Source organism: Nicotiana attenuata, unplaced genomic scaffold (assembly GCF_001879085.1).
Source record: "Nicotiana attenuata strain UT unplaced genomic scaffold, NIATTr2, whole genome shotgun sequence".
NCBI lineage: Eukaryota > Viridiplantae > Streptophyta > Magnoliopsida > Solanales > Solanaceae > Nicotiana > Nicotiana attenuata.
This window is the reverse complement of record NW_017671179.1, coordinates 57,692-78,418: the sequence shown is the minus strand read 5'-3', so window position 1 is coordinate 78,418 and position 20,727 is coordinate 57,692. Positions and strand designations below refer to the sequence as shown.

Genomic DNA, 20,727 nt, shown 5'->3' with positions numbered 1-20,727 from the left:
TGACAAAAATCACATTGATACAAACACACATATTAATCCTGCAGTTACTTTCAGGCCCATTCAATATTGCAAATTTTGATTTTAAACTAACACTAGAACATGATAGCAAACCTTGGAGACACTTGAAAGGAATCAGTACTATTATAAACCAAACCCTCGATGATTCTTTCATATTTTATGAACAAGATTAACATTTAAACATGATAGCACACCTTGAAGACACTTAAAAGTTTACATACACTGGATAATAGTAGAATCCACTAGTTCTCAAATCACTTCTACATTCAAGCTAACATGAATTGCAAAGCTAATCTACACTACTAAAGCTAATCAAACAAACAAGATCTAAATATGTCATAGTCTTAACAGTCCATAATTAGTTACAAACTGAGATTTCAACTATTCCAAGAGAACAGTCACATAAAATTACATCACTGATGAACAAAATACATAATTATGAAAGAAATGAACATTTTGACACAAAGAAAACTAATAGTAAGATGTAATAAAGGACTGCTTCATTTCATTCTCAAACTGGGTTTCACATTATGAAGGAATCTGAAATTTGTACCTGGAAGAAGAAAGAAACAAGGAAGAGATGAGACAACAGGCTTAGCAACAGCAATGACAGGGATAACGTTCAGCAAGAAAAATCGACCCAGAAATACTTGAGGAAGACCCACTTAAAACCAAATTCGAATCAGCAATATATCAATGGAACCCTAGTTATCGAAATCCAACGAAGCTGATCCCCAAAAACTTGAGTACCAAGATCAAGTTTAACTCATTTTAAATCTCTGAACCACTCAGGGATCGTTTTTTCAAAGAAAAATCTTAAAGATTTCCAGAAATTTTTTTTTTAATGGAACAGTGTTCCTTTGGAAATTTCTGCCGCCTGGAATTTCAAGGTCTTTTTCAGTGCTTCTCCCATCTGAATTGAACCCCAAGTAACAATGTCTTTATAAGCAAGTTACTAGGGCAAACTCCAGCTTTTATTTTTTTTACCCTTTTAGTCCTTTAACTTCTCTTTTTAGCTAGTTAGTCCTTCAATTCTTGACTTGCTACCCAAGTTAAACCTAAAATTTACTAGCAGACCCCTACTAGAAGTTTCTAGGAAGCCTCTTGGGCAGTTACTTGAGAGATTCTCTCAGTACATTACCCAAGTTACCCCTTAAGCACCCTGTATTCACACTAAAGACCAACCTAGGTCCAGTGGGTGCGGGTTATTGGATCCTAAATGGGCTCAATGTCTTAAAAGATATGGCCTCAAGTTCAGGCCAAGCAAGATTCCCTGAGAATGTGATCCGTAATGACCTCAAAGCCCAAATGGCAAAGTAAAACCAAGACAAATTCAGGAAACTAAAAGGAACCAAACAAATTGATTAATCAAACGATCACCAACAAACAGGGGACTAATTGAACTATCAAAATAAACCTAATCAAATTAAACTATGTGACCAGAACAAGAAATCAAAGATTTAAACATGCTATTAACAAAACTAAATAAACTTAGAAAATCAGATAACAAATTTTAAAGGGAAAGTGAGCACTAAGAAAAGAGGTCCTGGGTTCAGGACCTTGACCTAATCTCGATGGAAATGATCTTAACCAAAGAGGGAAGAAGAACGAAAGTGAATCACAAATGAAACAAAAGAAAGAAGAAAAAGAGAACAAAAAAAATGAAAGGGACTCACCGGCTAGGCTCGAAATCGAAACTGGTACTCTGATTCGACCCAAAACCATGTCAAACGTTTGTTCTTGGTGAAGACAAACGAGTGTCATTCTTTTGTGTCAAAACTGGCTTGAACAACGAGGAAATGCAGAAGAGTGACCTTGTATGCATAGATCCAATTTTGGACTCCTAAGACTCGAGTCTCGGATTTAATATTTGAAGAATTCTGGGCATATTCAATGGTTATTAGCTATAGATTTGGGAAGAGGGGGTTTGGGTGGTGTTTGGGTGTTAGTTTGGTGGTGTTTGGGTGGTGGCGCCGCCGGACACGGCGGAGGAGTCCATGGCGGCGCTAGGGTTTCAGGATTTGGGGAAATTACAGTGGGGTTTGAGGGAAACTAGAAGTGATTTGTGACGAGGAGGGTGAGAAGGGGCTCTGGTGTGAATTTGAGGGCGATTGGCCGCCGGCCACCGCCGTAGGCGATTTCCGGCGGTGGCAGACGGCGGCTCAGGCAGAGGGAGACGGTCTCTAGGGTTTTGGAGGAGATAGACGAGAGGGGGGGTGCATTCAGACATATATATATTAAAAGCTGTGGGCTTCCCATCCGTTAGATCATCAATCATAGACGGATGAGATTAATTGGAGGCGAAACGGCGTCGTTTCATAGGGGAGGGCTCTGGACCGGGTTAATGGGATGGGCCTTGGGCTCAATAGGCGGATCTGAGGGGGTTTTGATTTGGGCCAGGCCAATTTTGGCCCAATTTTGGTCTTCTTCACACGCCCCACTTTCTTTTATTTTAATTGTCCTTTTTTTTTCATTTTTGTCTTGCTTTCATTTTTTGTATTTTATATATATATTTTTTTCTGATTTTATAAAATACTAAAACAAAACGAAGACCTAATTAAACTATTTAACTCCTAAAATTATTTAAAACTCTATTTAAAGATAAATGCAACAATTAACAATTGAAAGTGCAAAGAAACAATTTTTTGCAATTTTCTGTAAATTTTGTTCTAAAATTAATTAATACCTAATTAATACTAAAATTGTGAAATTAAATCCCTAAATGCAAGTGCATATTTTTGTATTTTCATATGAATAAAAATGCAACCAATTAACACAAAAATTTAACAAAAATTCACAAAAATTATAAAATAATAAAGAAATTAATTATTCGAAACTTTTTTTTTTTGGAAATAATTTGCTTAGGGCAAAAATCACGTGCTCACAGTGGGGTGAGTGTGCGCCATTGTGCATGGGTAGGAGGTTAGGGGTATGTCTGGGCGTGGTGGACAGAGAAACTGGGGACAGGAGGTGGGTAATAGTGCTGCGGCGGGCCATATGGGGTGTGTGGGTAGGTTTGGGGGTGAGGGCGAGGTTGGTGATAATATGGTGATGGACCTCTGGACCAAGCTCTCGATTCCACTACTGCAACCTCTTCTTTCTTCTTCTTTCCCAATACTCCTCCAGTGCCGCTCTGAATAGCCTGAGTAGTTGCTTTGATTGCTGAATAGCTCATAATCTTGTTGGACTTGAGATCCTCTTCCACCATACTTCCCATTTTCACGACCTCGTTGAAAGTTTTTCCCAATGCTGACACCAGATGACCATAATAGGTTGCCTCCAAAGCTTGTAGGAAATAATCAACCATTTCGTTCTCTTTCATTGGAGGATCGACTCTTGCCGCCTGCTCCCGCCATCGAAAACCATACTCGCTGAAGCTTTCTCCGGGCTTCTTCTCAATTTTAGTTAGTGACAGACGGTCCGGGACAATTTCGAGATTGTACTGAAAATGACATGCAAATGCTTGGGCCAGATCGTCCCAGGTGTACCATCGAGCATGATCGTGTCGTGTGTACCACTCCAAGGCTGCTCCACTTAGACTTTGACTAAACTAAGCCATCAATAACTCGTCCCTTCCTCCAGCTCCTCTCATCTTGCTGCAGAATCCCCTTAAGTGGGCCACCGGATCACCATGTCCATCATATAAGTCAAACTTGGGTAACTTGAATCCTGCTGGCAACTGGACGTCAGGAAACAGGCACAGGTCCTTGTAGGCTACATTCACTTGTCCTCCGAGCCCCTGCATATTTCGGAATGACTGTTCTATGCTCTTAACTTTCCGTATCATCTCTTCTTGCTCATGGTTTTTGGGAAGCTTTCTTCTTCANTTCTGATTTTATAAAATACTAAAACAAAACAAAGACCTAATTAAACTATTTAACTCCTAAAATTATTTAAAACTCTATTTAAAGATAAATGCAACAATTAACAATTGAAAGTGCAAAGAAACTATTTTTTGCAATTTTGTTCTAAAACTAATTAATACTAAAATTGTGAAATTAAATCCCTAAATGCAAGTGCATATTTTTGTATTTTCATATGAATAAAAATGCAACCAATTAACACAAAAATTTAACAAAAATTCACAAAAATTGTAAAATAATAAAGAAATTAATTATTCGAAACTTTTTTTTTTGGAAATAATTTGCTTAGGGCAAAAATCACGTGCTCATAACTTTAAATATTTTGCAAACCCTGATAAACTTCATCAGCGGCCGAAAAATAGCTACTGGTGTGATGGGGTCCATTTCATTCAAAAGCCAAAGTAATAGGCATGTGCCTAAGGAAAATATTGGTATAGCCAATTTTCACACTGGTCAATGAAAAATAACCAACGTTTATCAAGTCAATGAAAAATAGCCACTATTTTGCTGCAACAGGGACCGGTCCAGTATAATATACGGGAGTTCTGGTGCATTTGTGTACGAACTCCAGCATATTATGCTGGACTGGTATACTTTGTTAACTCCTGTAAAATTTGCGGGAGACTGGAGCACCAGTGCTCCAAACTCCAGTATATTATACTGGACAATTATACTTGCTGGAACTCCCGTAAAATTTGCGGGAGTTCCAGCATAATTATGCTTGAACTCCCGTAAAATTTGCGGGAGTTCCAGCATAATTATGCTTGAACTCCCGTAAAATTTGCGGGAGTTCCAGCATAGTAATCCTGGAACTCCCGTAAAATTTACGGGAGTTCAAGCATACTTATGCTGGAACTCCCATAAAATTTACGGGCGTATTTTTCCGGATTTTGAACAGTGTTTTCGCTCAGATTTAAAGTGGCTAAATTTCGATGACTTTTGAAACTTGGCTATTTTTCAACGACCAGTGGTAAATCTGGCTATTTTTGAATTTCAGGCTGAAAATTTCTTTGGGTTGGCAGCCAACCTTGTCGAATTGTTGACATTGAAGAAAAAGAAGGAAAAATGTGTGCAAATTGTCAAATATAATAGGCTTCAGAGAGTGAGACTTCGGCTATAATTAAAAGGAGAGTTTCGGCTCTCGATCATTTCTACACACCAACAAAATCATTTCTATACACTAACAAAGAGAAAGAAAGAGTGAGGTTTCACAAACAGGGTATAAGAAAATAGTCTGTAAGAAAAATATTGAGTGGGCGTGTTACACGATTGCAGGAATTCAAGAGGAATTCGAGGATCGTAGCACTACTCCAGGAATGAATCGAGGCAGTAGTAAGAGTTTCAGAATTTCAGAAGAAGAGAAGAAAAGAGAAAGAAGAAGAATAGAGAGATTGAGGGAAAATGATGTAACTGTTATTCATAACTGGAAAAATGATGTATACAATCCCTATATGTAATGATTCATACATTCACTATGTAGCTGGATCCTTTCTAACAGAACTAATAACAGAATTCTGTTATTCCACTATTAACTAACGTAACTAACTTTCCCTCCCTTTAACTAACTTTTTGAACTACTAACTACTGACTTTTTTTGCTTCTTATTTCTTCTATAATCGAGCTTATTTCTCTAAAATACTAAAATCATGTATCAGTACTCCCCCCAATCGAAGATCCTTGACCACAATGATCAAATGTAGGAAACCTTGTGTTCAAAATAGTAGCAAACTCCCAAGTAGCAGCTTCAGTAGGAAGTCCTTGCCATTTAACCAACACTTGTGCAACCGCCTTGTTTCCCTTCTTCACCATTATCCTTTGTAATACAGCTTCAGGATCAGGACAATATGGACTTGCCAAGTCAAGAGTGGGTGGATAAACAATCTGTGGTGGAACCTCATAGCACCTTTTCAATAATGACACATGTACTGTGGAATGGATTTGGACTCCAGCAGGCAGTAGTAATGTATAGGCAACTGGACCCACCCTTTTTAGAATTTGAAAAGGCCCATAATATTTGGAGGCTAGTTTATGAGAAGTGTGATTGGATATGGTGACTTGTTTGTATGGTTGAACTTTAAGGTAAACCCAATCCCCAACCTCAAACTGTCTGTCACTCCCGTGAGTATCTGCTTGTTGTTTCATTCTATGTTGAGCTCTCATGAGATGGTGCTTCAGCAGCTGAAGCTTTAGCTCCCTGTTGATCAAGGTGTTATCCACCTCTGTTGAAGCTGACTTCCCTGGTAAGTATGGTAAGTATAGAGGAGGTGGTCGACCATATAAGGCTTCATAAGGGGTGGTTTGTATGGCTGAATGAAATGAGGTGTTATACCAGTACTCAGCCATAGGCAAGCAAGAATACCAGTTAGAGGCATCATCATTGCAGTAACACCTTAAGTATGTCTCCAAACTTCTATTCAACACCTCATTCTGACCATCAGATTGAGGGTGATATGCAGAAGAAGTATTCAACTGAACTCCTTGCAATGTGAATAACTCCTGCCAAAATTGGCTAAGGAATACAGCATCTCTATCACTGGTAATAGTGTCAGGAAGACCATGCAATTTCACCACAGTGTCTAAGAACACTTGAGCTACAGATTTAGAAGTATACGGATGCTTCAATGGAATGAAGTGTCCATACTTACTAAGTCTGTCTACCACTACTAATATCACCTCATACCCTTTTGATTTAGGTAGACCATCAATGAAGTCCATACTAATTTGAGACCATACCATATCTGGAATAGGTAAGGGCTGTAACAGCCCTGGATAAGCAGCCAAATCAAACTTGTTCCTTTGGCAAATATCACATTTCTGGATGAAATCCTTCACCTCCTTCCTCATGTTTTTCCAGTAGAACAGTGTAAGCAATCTCTTCAAGGTGGCTTCAACACCTGAATGACCTCCTTGAGGAGCAGTATGCCATAGAGTCATGATGGTTCTCCTCAGTTGTGGTTCCTTACCTATCACCAATCTGCCTTTCCTTCTTAGTTGCCCTTGGGACCATGTGAATTGCTTGTGAGTGAGAGGATCAGCTTCTAACTCTGCAATGATTTTCTTTAGTTCTGGATCAGAATTCCAGCTATTAACTATAGCTTGAAAGAGATCAGTATCACCAGATGAAACAAGCAATGTCAATATTTCAGCTCCAGTTACCCTAGAAAGGGCATCAGCTACTTTGTTTTCCACACCTTTTTTGTATTCAATTGAGTAATCAAAGGGCATTAACTTGGTCAGCCACAATAGTTGAGAGTTTGTGTGTAAGGTCTGCTCCATAAGATACTTCAAAGCCTTTTGATCAGTTCTGATGATGAACTTCTGCCCCAATAGATATTGTTACCATTTAGTCACTGCATGTACCATTGCCAATAGCTCCCTATCATATACAGATAAAGTTGCATGCTTGGGTGATAAAGCCTTGCTAATAAAGGCTATGGGGTGCCCTTCCTGCATAAGTACTGCTCCAATACCATGACCACTGGCATCAGTTTCTACAATGAAGGTCTTGGTAGTATCTGGCAAAGCTAGAACAGGAGCTTGAGTGAGTGCTTTTTTCAAAGCTGTAAAAGCTGCATCTGCTAAATTTGACCATTTGAACCAATCCTTTTTTGTAAATCAGTAAGAGGTTTGCAAATCACTCCAAAACCTCTAATAAATCTTCTGTAATAATCAGGTAGGCCTAGAAATCCCCTGAGCTGTTTGAGAGTTGTTGGTGTGGGCCAGTTTTGGACTGCTGGTATCTTTTGAGGATCAGTAGACACTCCTTCAGCTGAAATGAAGTGTCCTAAATACTCAATCTTCTAAACTCCAAAGAAACATTTTCTCTTCTTTGCAAATAGCTAGTGCTTACTCATCTCCACAAAAACAGATTTCAATTGAGTTAAATGATCCTCTAAGGTACTGCTGTAAATGAGGATATCATCAACGAAAACCAATATATAATTTCTGAGAAACTTCTGAAAAAGAGAATTCATCAATCCTTGGAAAGTTGCAGGAGCATTTGATAGACCAAATGGCATTACCAAATATTCAAAATAACCAGAATGAGTTCTAAAGGCAATCTTAGGTACATCTTCTTTGGCCATTCTGAGTTGATGATATCCTGACCTTAAATCTATTTTAGAAAAAACTTTAGATCCCCCAAGCTCATCTAACAAATCTTCTACAATAGGAATAGGAAATTTATTCTTCAGAGTATGCTTGTTCAGATCTCTGTAATCTACACATAACCTCCATGATCCATCCTTTTTTCTACTAATACCACTGGTGATGCAAAAGGACTGCAACTAGGTTGAATGATGCCTTGATCTAACATCTGTTGCACAAGACCCTCAATAATATCCTTCTTGACTGAAGGATATCTATAAGGCCTTTTATTCACAGGTTCAGTACCATTTTGGAGTACAATCCTGTGATCAAAGACACCCCTAGAAGGAGGTAATCCAGTAGGTTCTTCAAATAATACAGAATACTCATTTAGCAATTGAGTCAGACCATCATTTACCACAGGGTCCTCCTCAGTCTTAATAGCATGCCATTGTTCTTCTGTTTCTCCCATAGGAACCACTTGTATCATGCACAATTGAGACATATCCCCTGTATGTTTAACTAGTTTCTCAGCTTCCTGCACCCTCACTTGATTGTCAGCACCTCTGAGAAGATGTTTCCTTCCTTTATACCAGAATTCCATAGTTAACTTTCTAAAGTTCATTTTTATATCTCCCAGTGTTAGTAGCCATTGCACTCCCAACACTACTCCACATGAGCCTAAAGGTAGCAGTAAAAATTCTGCTGAAAACTCAGCACCTTGTAGCAGCCAAGTGATTGTACATACTCTATCTACCATCATGTTCCCATTAGCAGCAGCTACTAATTGAGGTTTAGTAGACTGAACCTTACATCCTAGGTGTTTAACCAATTCAGGATCTATGAAATTATGTGAACTACCAGTATCAATCAATATGCTTAGGGCCTTCTTTGCATGATAACCAGTAACCTGTAATGTTCTATAACCCAATGAACCATTCAGAGCATGGATAGAAATTTCCATTTGTTCCATACCTTGAGATGATTCTACTAGGTCCATTCTCTCCTCATGGATTTCTAACTCCTGCCCTTCCCCTGCATAAGGTTCCTCCTCTATTTCTTCTAATTCCAATAGATACAACTGTTTAGAACTGTTACATTTATGGCCTGGCACAAACTTTTCATTACAAAAATAACACAATCCTTTTGCCCTCTTTTCATTCATCTCCTCTATGCTTAATGCTCTCTTAGTAAAACCCCTAACATAGCTAGAATTACCAGAATTAGGAGTTGGTAATAGAGGCTTACCATTATTGCTTGGTGCTGTGTATCTTTTAGTTGAAGAACTTGTTGCAGCCAAATAAACTTCATGCATCCTTGCTGTTCTGTACACTTGAGACAGAGTGGTTGGATTAGTCAACTTCACAGCAATGTTCAGCTCACGCTTCAAACCCCCAATAAAACAATTGATTGCATTTTCTTGAGATAACCTCACTCTATTCAAATTCCTTTCAAAGATAGCCTGATATTCCTTCACACTCCCAGTCTGCTTGATCTTTTTGATCTCTTCCATAGGATCATCGAAATCAGACCCAAATCTTTCAACCATTGCCATCACATACTCATTCCAAGTAGCAGGTTGCAAGTACTGCCTATACCTCATGAAGGAAAGATGCCACTGAATTGCTTCTCCTTCCAGTTGTAATGCTGCTACTTCAACCCTTTCTTCAGTATCCACTTTTTCCATAGAGAAGAATTGTTCAATTTTGAACAACCATGATCTCAGATCTTCTCCATTGAATCGTAAAAACTCCATCCTAGACCACCTAGAGAAATTGGAGTTATGATGATTATAACTCGCAGGGCTTTTCTCTCGATGAGATCTAGCTTCAGAAGGTCCATCATCGTCTGTTGCTGGAGCCTTATCCTTCTGGTTTTCCCTTGAATTCGTCATCTGCTCCTTCAATTCGAGGACTGTCCGATCTAACTGCTTTAGAGCTAAGACTTCTCCAGATAGAACTCCTACATCAGCTATCAATTTCTGCATCAACTCTCGTAGATCTGGATTTTCTTCATTTCCAATGTCAGTAGTTCGTGCTTATTTTGCCATGGTTCCAAGGATCACACTGCTCTGATACCAATGTTACACGATTGCAGGTTCAAGAGGAATTCGAGGATCGTAGCACTACTCCAGGAATGAATCGAGGCAGTAGTAAGAGTTTTAGAATTTCAGAAGAGGAGAAGAAAAGAGAAAGAAGAAGAATAGAGAGATTGAGGGAAAATGATGTAACTGTTATTCATAGCTGGAAAAATGATGTATACAATCCCTATATGTAATGATTCATACATTCACTATGTAGCTGGATCCTTTCTAACAGAACTAATAACAGAATTCTGTTATTCCACCATTAACTAACGTAACTAACTTTCCCTCCCTTTAACTAACTTTTTGAACTACTAACTACTGACTTCTTTTGCTTCTTATTTCTTCTATAATCGAGCTTATTTCTCTAAAATACTAAAATCATGTATCAGGGCGATATTGTAGTGAGGCGGGAATATCAAAAGAGGGTTATTTCTTTTGAGTGTTGTAGTGGTCTTTGGAGTATTTTACTCGGACCTACAAAGTGTAAAATTCCTTGCTATAGTAATATCAGTTTCTCCTCTCGAGGCCGTAGTTTTTTCCCTTATTCAAAAGGGTTTTCCACGTAAAAATCTTGGTATCGTTGTTATTCTTTTATTCTTATTAAATACCGTATCTCGGTGCTACGTTATTATTCCGCTTTTATTACCGCGAATATTATTTCTGTAGGGGATTCATTCTCAACATGGTGAATTCCTGACCAACCCAGAGTTGGCCAAGTCATGTTTTCATAGGCTAATTTTGCCACCCATATGAAGATGGTTAGAGCTGGTGAAATTAATTAACTGTTAGGTATTCATGTCAAGGTTGTTCTTTATTCTTATATGAACAAGACAAAACTGCTTCCTTCAAACACATCTAAATCTTTGACTGATGAAATGCTTCAATTAGCATGAACTACTTACGAAGGAAACCTGTATAACTTACATTTTGGAAGAAAAGGAAACTTCTAATTCTTCGTCATATGTTGCTTCATATTCGTATATCCCTCAACATCATATTTTCGGTAGACGAATAGCTGGTTCTCTTCCCACCACTTCTTTGCTTCCTTCGTCGTAAACTTTTCCCTACTGCATAATGCAACCCAAGTAAGCATTAGAAATGTAAAGCATGCAGTGGAACTATGTATGTCTAAAGATGTTCTAAATATTGGATATAAATTTACCTGAACCTGACTCGCTTGAGTCCCTTTTTCCCACTTGGCAATATTGTCATTGTGACATCGACCCCGGGCTGGTACTGTTCCACCCATTCATCAGCATACTGTTCTTTGTTATATAAGGATCTTAACTTATTCGAAAATACAATCGGAGAACTCGATAGGCTATCAGCTTTGCTATTGTCCACATCGACAGCAACCTGATTGTTAGTTTCTCTTCTAGCGTAAAGAGCTGACATTCTCTGCAACAGGAATTAGCAAAACAAGCTAAAAGCATTGTATTCTGAGCTGATACTAAGATACACATTTAGATGAATCTACGAAATTAATTTGGTAGTTATGAAAGAGTATTATGTTGACATTAAGGATAACACGGGAGTGTTACATGTGTCAAAAGCTAATCTTGAAATCATGAGCTGAAGATTTTTACAGTCAGCCAGTTGAGTGTTTACTAATTTGAGCTATACGCAACAAAACAAAAATATACAAGAAACTTGTACTTTGCTTAAGAGGCATCATCCTGTAGTTGTCCACTTAATTATGTTTGGCCTAGTATGTAGTAGTTACATACTATAGTGTGGTTGGCTATTTTTCTCTCGACGGTCACGAACTCTAGTAAAGGAAACAAGATTATATGTATTAACACATCCTTAGGAAATACTTTGTTTACTGAAATAAACATGTTGAAAAAGTGATCTCCCTTCCGAGAAGGGGAGCATCTCAATCAGATTTCTAGCTGTGTTTCTGCAATTTTACAACTAATACTATTTTATAACCATACTGCTTTTAGTTAAGAGACCCCATACTCCTTAGCCATAGATGGAGCCGACCCCTGACTTTGACAACTGGAAGTCTCAGTTTACTACAACAACAACAACAACAACAACAACATGCCCGGTAAAATCCCACAAGTGGGGTCTGGGGAGGGTAGTGTGTACGCAGACCTTACCCCTACCTGGCGAGGTGGAAGTCTCAGTTTACTAAGCACATAAATTGCATAAGATTCATACTTTAAGATGGCTTCAAGTGAGTTAACAACTTAAAAGGAAAGAGCAATTTCCCAGGAGGTATACTACACAAATTAGAATTTTCAACTCAGGGGTGAAACCAAGTAACATGATATACAGGAGCTTAATAGACCAAACAGCCAATTCTCAGTGATATATGAATCTGGAGTTGTAACTTGTAAGGCTATGTAATTCTTCCTCCTTTTTCTTTTTAGTGGAGAGGATTACAGAGAAGGAGATATTTGGCCAAGTGTTACAAACTAACGATCAAGGAAATCAGCAAAGCAGGCATAGCGTTCATTGCCAACAACTTTTGGTCAGCTTAAAACCTTGGATGTTTGTTTATCTCGCAAATGACGCGGAATAAATATGTTAACTATCGTATCACCTTTCAACACAGGTCATTTCAGCATCATAATCAAACAACTCCTATAGCTAGATGGTGTCACACGGTATAGAGTTGTCAAAGTTTTAAAGTTTTACACTGACCCCAAGTAATGGTCACTTTTTATTTGCTACGTGTTGAATTGTTTCTAGGCAAATATACACAATTGGCACCGGCAAACTCATAAACAAGACATAGAAGTATTATCAATTAAGGTAGCCATAAGGAGGTATAAGCAGTAGAATTATGATTTAAGAAAACCAGATATTAGGAAATGTACCTGAGTTCTTAGCTTGGAAAGTTCTTCAAGGAGCAATTTATCTGATTCTGACAATTTTTCCTCCATAGTTAGCGCAGTTGAACACACAACTTTTGGTTCTGGAGGAACCTTCGAATGAGTTGGGGAAGCTGAAACCCGTGAATTTCTCACACGAAGATTTGGAGTTCTTGTGTGTCCACTTCCTCTTCTAAAGATTTCAGAACAAGTAACTGGTCCCCATCTTGGAAAACTATCCAACAAAGATTCAATGGGATCTAAGCACTGTGTACTTTCCCCTAGATTGTTTACAACCCTCCGGTCACAGCATTGACTGTTCTCACTAAAATATTTTCTGGTTGACAACATTCGTCTTGATATACTATTTGACTCTTCTATCTCTTCCTTGACATTAATAGATGCCTTCTGAGTTATCAATAGCGGTCCCGGGCTATGCATTGTTGTCTTGGGTGGTCTGCTTGATTGAACAATCCTTTGCAGTTGGCAGAAACATGGATCACATACACGAGAAGCTTTAGTTTTGTCTGGTGCCAAAGATGCATTTGTGGTTTTCTTGCTGCAGCATGCACGACAAAATAAAATACCACAATTATAACAATTTTGCTTCTTCCTTGTAATCCCAAAAGTCGTGCCACATCCTCTGCAAACTGATTGATCACTACTTGACATAGATTTATGCAAACATATCGCTGCTGTAGAATTTGATCCACAAGCAATATGTTCCACTTGCCTGTCTCTTAGAGCCTCAACTAAGGTTGGGCAGTTTCTATCTTCCGTATCACCTAATCCCAACTGTCCGTTTGAACCTTTACCCCATGTGTAGACATTTCCCTTAGATGTAAGCACAGCAACATGATAAGATCCCGAGGATATCTCTGTAACAATCTCGCCTTTAAGTTTCCCTTGCACCATCACTACTGATTTTTCTTTGGCTTTTGGATTACCCAGCTGCCCGTGCACCGAACTTCCCATTGTGTAAACCTTTCCTTCAGTAGACAACCCAATGGTTAAGGTGTTTGCACAGGCAACTTGAATGAAATCATGATCCACAAGTTTAGCTACACATGTTGGTAAAAGCTTTCTCTTATCTTCAGAGTGACCAAGTCTTCCTTTATCCCCATCACCCCATGTAAAAAGCTTCCCGCCTGGATTATTGAATTTAAGGTAATGAACAGAGATTTCCACTACTGCAGATGTATGCCACGGTCCACATGCAACTGATTTCACCCACAGACCTCTAAGGGACTCAACTTCTTTCGGGCGAGCCACGCTTTTGAGATTCCCATGACCAAGAACACCAAAAGTTCCATCTCCATAAGTAAACAATTGTCCAGATGTTGACACAATTCCAGTGTGCCATTGCCCACAAGCAACGTAAGATATTTTCATAGCATCCAAAGAACCACAAACTCTGTTTGGCAGCCAATAGCTCCTCTTCTTTTCTTCTTCACCAACTAAATCAGCACTAAAATTGTCACCCCATGTATACAGTTCACCTGAAGTTGTCAAGGCACATGTATGATATTCACCACAACTGACAGATTTTACATGAACGCCATTAAGGGAGTCGATGATTTTTGGGCATGCAGTATCTATATCAATTTTATGTCCAAGTCTTCCATTCTTTCCTTCACCCCAGCAAAACACTTCACCTTGTTTGGTGACTACGGCAGCATGACTCCTGCCTATTGATATTGTTTGTACATCAAGCATCAAAGTGGACTCAAGAAGTTTGGGTAACAAAGCATCCGACTTTACCTCACCATCCCCCAAGCATCCTCCTTCGGCTTCTTCTCCCCAAATAAAAACATCCCTTAAAACATGTTTTCCTAGTAGTCTTGACTCATGAGTGGATGGAACCGATGGAGTAAGCATATCATTGTGGATATCAGTGCCATCACAAGATGCTCTTTTATGGCTTAGATAGTCTGATTCTAAAGACGATGAATTTGTGATAACATTATCCATTTCATTGTGCACACTTGATAGACTTGACGGAAACAAGATGTTGGAGGAACATGATAACCCGTCAGACGAATAGTTTTCTGAAAATGATTGAGTGGGACTCCCTGATAAGCTGCTAACCTGTACAAATAAGTTAATATCAAAATAGTAGAAGATTGCACAGGGCAAATATTGCTTAATAACAAGGTAAAGCACGGAGAACTTGATAAAATGAAGGACAACAAGAACCTGAGAAGATCTGGTTTTCTTCACTGAAAGTCCAAGATTATGTTTCCTCCGCATATAACCTACTGGACTACGGATGCAACTTTGAGTTTTTTTTTCGCTTTTAATATCGTCAACCAATCCATGCTGACTTCTAGATATTACAGCTTTCAATCCTAGAAACCACGTCTCGGCCTGCATTTCATCCTTGCAGATCTGTATAAAAATGGAGAAACCAAAGCCACAAACCTCGCTCAGATGAATAAAAGAACTATACAACTTTTATCCATGTACGGTATCCTTCAATTAACTTTGAGACTACTGAATAACTTACCAGATCAAGAGTGTGGTCGTCATTTCCATATATTAGAGAAATGCACTGACTTTCCGCATCAGCCTGAAGTTGTTTCTGTTGAATTACCTAGTTAAGAAAATGAGACATTCTTATCAACTGGAAGGAAATCATATAACGTTAACTAATGATCATGATTAGAATGTTCAGTTTACAAGTAAGACGCTTCACTACTTACTGTGTTTTGGCCACGAATGATATCTGTGACTGCACTTAACCTCAGTTGGTTTTCCTTCTCACCTGAGTACCAAATCAAAAACTTTTCGTCCTGTCGACAATGGAAAAAGAAAGATTATTTAGGACATATAAAATATTAATCAGGATCAAGGAAAACAGGTATAGAATTTCCACTTTCACTGCTTCCGTCCACAAGCAAGCGAAACCGTTTCTTAAATAAAAAAATAAAGAAAGATCAGAAACTATTTGAAATATTTCTTCTGAAAAGGAGCTTGATTATGTATTCATGTGCTAATTTTAAAAACCTCAGGTTGATCGATGGTAAATTGGTAATCAACAAATAACTATCATTAGAAACCTTGATGTTTGAAAACTGAATAAGCTCAAATTTCCAGAGTAACTTTATTATGAATTTCGCCTTTCCGGGAGGTTTCACAGTTATTCAGACTCCACAATACGTCTATACTTTAGCTGAACAACGGGAGATAAAGAAGAGAAAGAAAAGGTTAAATCTCATAAAAAGAGGTTATAGAACAGAGACAGGAATAACACAGACAGGATGTACCAACTTCCGTGTTAGAGAACTAATTTGGAGCTAGAAATTAAATGATACAATTGGACTGCGCACAGGCGAACGCCAAGAACATTGATTGTATCTTTATTTTCCCAATGAGAATGCCAAATTTTTCAATTATTTCTACGGATACATATTCCAAATATGACGCTACTTATTTTGAGAATTTCCTGAAGGGTTGAAAAGCACGAGACATGTTCCAATGAAATGCTTTACCGTGGATAACCTCAGAGGACAGAATTTGGGCTTCCCTCTTCTACCATACGTTAATAGATGTGCGCCCTTCTTCACTGCAGTTATTGCCTGGACAATGTTTGAAGGTAAAGTAAAAATAGGAAAAGAAAAAGTGAGTATGACGATACTTCTGTTTGCTGAAAGATCCTATCAGCAGAAGCATAACCCCAACAAAACACGACATAAGAAAAATGCAATTGGTTTTATATTTTGGAAGAGATTCTATTTGTCAAAATCTTCCTTAGAATCTGAGAGAGCTTCTAGCAGTTTGAACAAGAAGATAGACGGAAAACTGATGAGGCAATCAGCAAAGCACACTGAAATGGTGAGCTAATTTATAGCTAGTAAAATTTTTAACACTATTGGAACTGAAAAGAAAAAGAATTGATTCTCAAATACTCTCAAGTTACAACCAGGATCAAAAAAGAAGAACGTAAACACAAGAATGAGATCGAAGTAGACATAGAAAAGATCAAAATTTAGGCAAAAGGAACTAAGGGCGTGTATATGGCTACAGGTAAAATCTTTACTACATTTCTGAATTTGGACACTGTAATCCTGTTTTGCACAGTTAACCAAGATGTTTAATTATAACATGAAGTTTGTGATTTTTCCTTCAACGGCACAAGAATTCAAACATAATATATTGGAACCCTTCACCATAACTCTCAGAATGGATTTGTCGCTGCAGTATGGTACACCAACCCTCTATACCAGTGTCTATGTGCTATAAGATCGCGGAAAATAGTCTAAGGTAATAAATAGAAGGAATAATATATGTATTGCTAAGCTCAAATTTTGGAATAAGCAGTCTTCCTGAAAGAGAGTGAGCGCGAAATCGGCCTGTTAAAAGGAGGAACATATACCATAACAACTACTACTATTTCGTTTCAATTCCGAACAAGTTTAAGTCAACTACATGAATGCTCAATATCCATTCCATTTCGGGCGCCAGGGTAAGTTGACGTATATACCATATCACCAATATAAATTAATCCCACTCAGTGCTTATAATCTAATGTAGGGGTGGCAAAATGGTTAAAAGAAAATAGTTAAACACTAAAAAATGAGTTGGATAATGAAATTCTTAAAAACGGGTCAAATCTGGATAAGAACCATATTATCCATTTAAAAAATGGGTAACCAATGGATAACCAATGGGTCTAACTTTTAGATGTGTAAAGCCTCAAATTGGGGGTTCCTCGAGTTAGAGAGACTAACCTAGCGTTTGGCCATAGATTCCCAAATTTGTTTTGAAAAATCTCATTTGGATAAGTTTGGTTTGAAGATGAAAATGTGTTTGGACATAAGTTTTCAAAACATATTTCACTTTTTTTTTAAAAAAAAACTTGAAACATGACTTATACCCACAAGTTCTAAAAACTATCATAAATACCCAACAGTACCTTTATCAATAACATTCATTATATTATCGCAAATCATAGTACTGAACATAAATAAATTTGGTACAAAATTAATGAACTACATAATACACTATCAGATGACCGAGAAGACGAAGCAGCATTGTTACAAAATAATAAATGGTGGACTCTTTTATAAAATACAAAAGTTTGGGGCAATTTTTAAAAAATGCAATGGTGATATTTTGGGCCAAAACTAGCTCTTGAGCTGGTTTTGGGAATTGGGTTTTGGATTTTGGGAATTTGCCAAAATGTAGATAAAATCTATGGCCAAACATATAATTGCCAAAAAATCCCCAAATATATTTTAACAAAATCTATGGCCAAACGGGTCCTAAGAATTCCCCAAAAGTGATCATATACAACAAGACATGGATAATATGGTTACCCATTTTATCCATATTAAATATGAGTTGGGTCGGATAATTTATCTGCTTTTTCATTACCCATTTTTTACCGAACCATATCCGATCCGACCCGCCCGTTTGCCACTCCTACTCTAATGGTATCAGTGGGAGTTTTGTATCAGTTCTCACTTTACCATTTTCCCTTCCCCTTCTCTGATCCAATGCAATAGAAAAAGTTGGAAGAAAAAAGTAATACCATATGTTAAAGAAATCCACAAATATATCACTTGTCATTACAAGTGGGCTTTAAGTTTCTCACTTTTCCTTCTTAGTTTACATTGATAAAACTAAACTTCCCATGTGGTGAAAAAGCTATTGGCTTTTATCTTCCATTCCTCAAGCCATGAAACACACACACACACACACAGAGAGAGAAAGACACACCAAACAACAACAACAACAACAAGGAATAGAAATAAGCAAAGAAGAAAATTGTGTAAAACTGAGAAAAGAAAAACTCATTTGGGTGAAGAGAATAAGTTGAAAACCTGCTCAACAGCTCTATCACAAGGGAGAATGGCCAAGTGCTCGTCACCCATTTTCTAAGAGAATCACATGCAACTTAAACAACAGAGGAATTTCACAAGAATTTACAAAGCTTAGTCCTTTAATTTACAGTTGTTGTCAGAGAGATTATTTTTTTTAAAAATGAAGAATTAAACACACACACACACACATATATATATATATATATGGTCCTTTTCTTTTTCTTGGCTATTGATTCTACTCTTACATTATGACTCTTCTTCACTTGGGGATCGTGCAGAGAGTGAGAATTGTACTACTGGTAGCGCACGTGTGCATACTACAGTAATACATTTCCATAAATACATGCATTTTAATAATTTATTTTAAGAAGTATAATCACAGTTACACATTATATGTCCTTTTCCTTTTTTGTTCATTTTTATGAGTATTTTCTTTTAGTTTTTTCTCAAATTCTTTTTTTTCCTCAAATCATGAAAAGACCATATTTCTTTTTAACTACATTAATTACCAGTGGCACTGTAGAACTGTCATTCCTTTTTTACTTTTTCTTGAGAGAAAAGATTCAAGATCTTTTTATTATTTTAAGAGCTAAAGAATTTACTTTTTTTCTTTTTTTTGTCCAACAATACGAAAACAAATACTCCCATGTTCTACTTTATGTGGCAAGGTTTGGGAGGACAAACGTACTTAATTATAGATGTGAATTTGAATTTAGATTCTTTAATTTTTAGAAAATACCAGTTAAAGTACATATTGAGCAACTATTAAAAAGTACTGTAAGTTATAATAGTCAATAACTTAAAATATTAAAAAAAATTGATCGAAGAAAAAGGTCTTTGACTCCATAAAATAGTAATTTTGTCACATAACTTATAAAAACATAAAGAGTAACGAGCAAGAGAATTAAGAAGAAATTAAAACTTTAAGATATAGAAGTGTATATTTGAATATTGAAGAGATTGAGCTGTCATTATCATGATTGGATATTCAATATTGTTTTACATAGTTAACTTGATGGGAAAATCAACTAAATAGTAGTGATAATAAAACATTGGCAAAATACATAGTTTACTCATTGACCTTAAACTCAAATCCCTATCACACACGTGTCGATCACGGAAAACCTTTTTCACACTCAACCTTTTAGAAGTGTGTCAAAGACACACCTCTTCGCTGTTTAACCACTTTTTTCTCAGCAAGTATAGTGACGCACCAATAATAACGTGCCACGTGTTATTACTTAAAAAAATACTTGATTTATATTCATCTTCTTCCACTACTAGAAATTCGGAAAAAAGTGACCACGAAAAGCAAACAAAGTTGGTCGCTTATTGGCCAAAAAGCGACCAAACACGCCTGGTCGATATTAAGCTGGTCCCTTTACCTTAGGGACCAAAGTTGGTCGCTAATTAGCGACCAACTTTGGTCTCTCAGGTAAAAGGACCAAATTTTCCGGGTAAAGAGAATAGCGACCAACTTTGGTCGCTACAATATTTTAATATTATAAATTTGGCGACCAAAGTTGGTCTCCAGATGTAAATAACGTTTTATTTTTATTTATTGTTAATCATCTCAAGCGACCAACTTTGGTCGCTATATTAATAATTTTTATAATTTTTTATTTAATTTGCGACCAAAATTGATCGCCAATGGCAAGAATTAATTTTTTTTTTAACTATAAGCGACCAACGTTGGTCGCAAAATTACCAGAAATTATTTTTTTAAAATACAATAGCGACCAAGACTGGTCGCTATTACCCAGAAAATTATTTTTTTTTTAATGAAAAGCGACCAACTGGAGACCAAAGTTGGTCGCTCTTTTTGGTATATTTTTGGCAGAAACTGCCTGTTTTGGCTGCTACACCACCTGCCAGCTTATACCAAATATCCTAAACAGGNTAGTCCTTTTAGAATCCATTAATAATAAGTAACTTCATTACAATCTTAACCTCCATTAATATATATATATATATATATATATATATATATATATATATATATATATACACACACACACACACACACA

The 20,727-nt window shown here is 37.2% G+C and overlaps 2 protein-coding genes across 3 annotated transcripts; both read right to left on the bottom strand.

Moving 5' to 3' along the window:
• Window positions 1-248: 248 nt before the first annotated feature.
• Window positions 249-18,868, bottom strand: LOC109206458. Of its 2 annotated transcripts, XM_019369280.1 has the most exons (9): window positions 18,701-18,868; window positions 16,367-16,453; window positions 15,578-15,667; window positions 15,382-15,468; window positions 15,072-15,263; window positions 12,882-14,963; window positions 11,216-11,451; window positions 10,978-11,120; window positions 249-571 (listed from the first exon to the last, which is right to left on the bottom strand). In XM_019369280.1, exons 1-8 carry the CDS (start codon window positions 18,749-18,751, stop codon window positions 11,000-11,002), a joined length of 2,946 nt encoding a protein of 981 aa, XP_019224825.1. In that variant the 5' UTR covers window positions 18,752-18,868; the 3' UTR covers window positions 249-571; window positions 10,978-10,999. The 2 variants fall into 2 exon arrangements, with proteins under 2 accessions (XP_019224825.1, XP_019224823.1); XM_019369278.1 differs by lacking the exon at window positions 249-571 and having other exon boundaries at window positions 10,806-11,120; window positions 18,701-18,867.
• Window positions 8,101-9,954, bottom strand: LOC109206457. The gene has a single exon (XM_019369277.1). It carries the CDS (start codon window positions 9,952-9,954, stop codon window positions 8,101-8,103), a length of 1,854 nt encoding a protein of 617 aa, XP_019224822.1.
• Window positions 18,869-20,727: the final 1,859 nt, after the last annotated feature.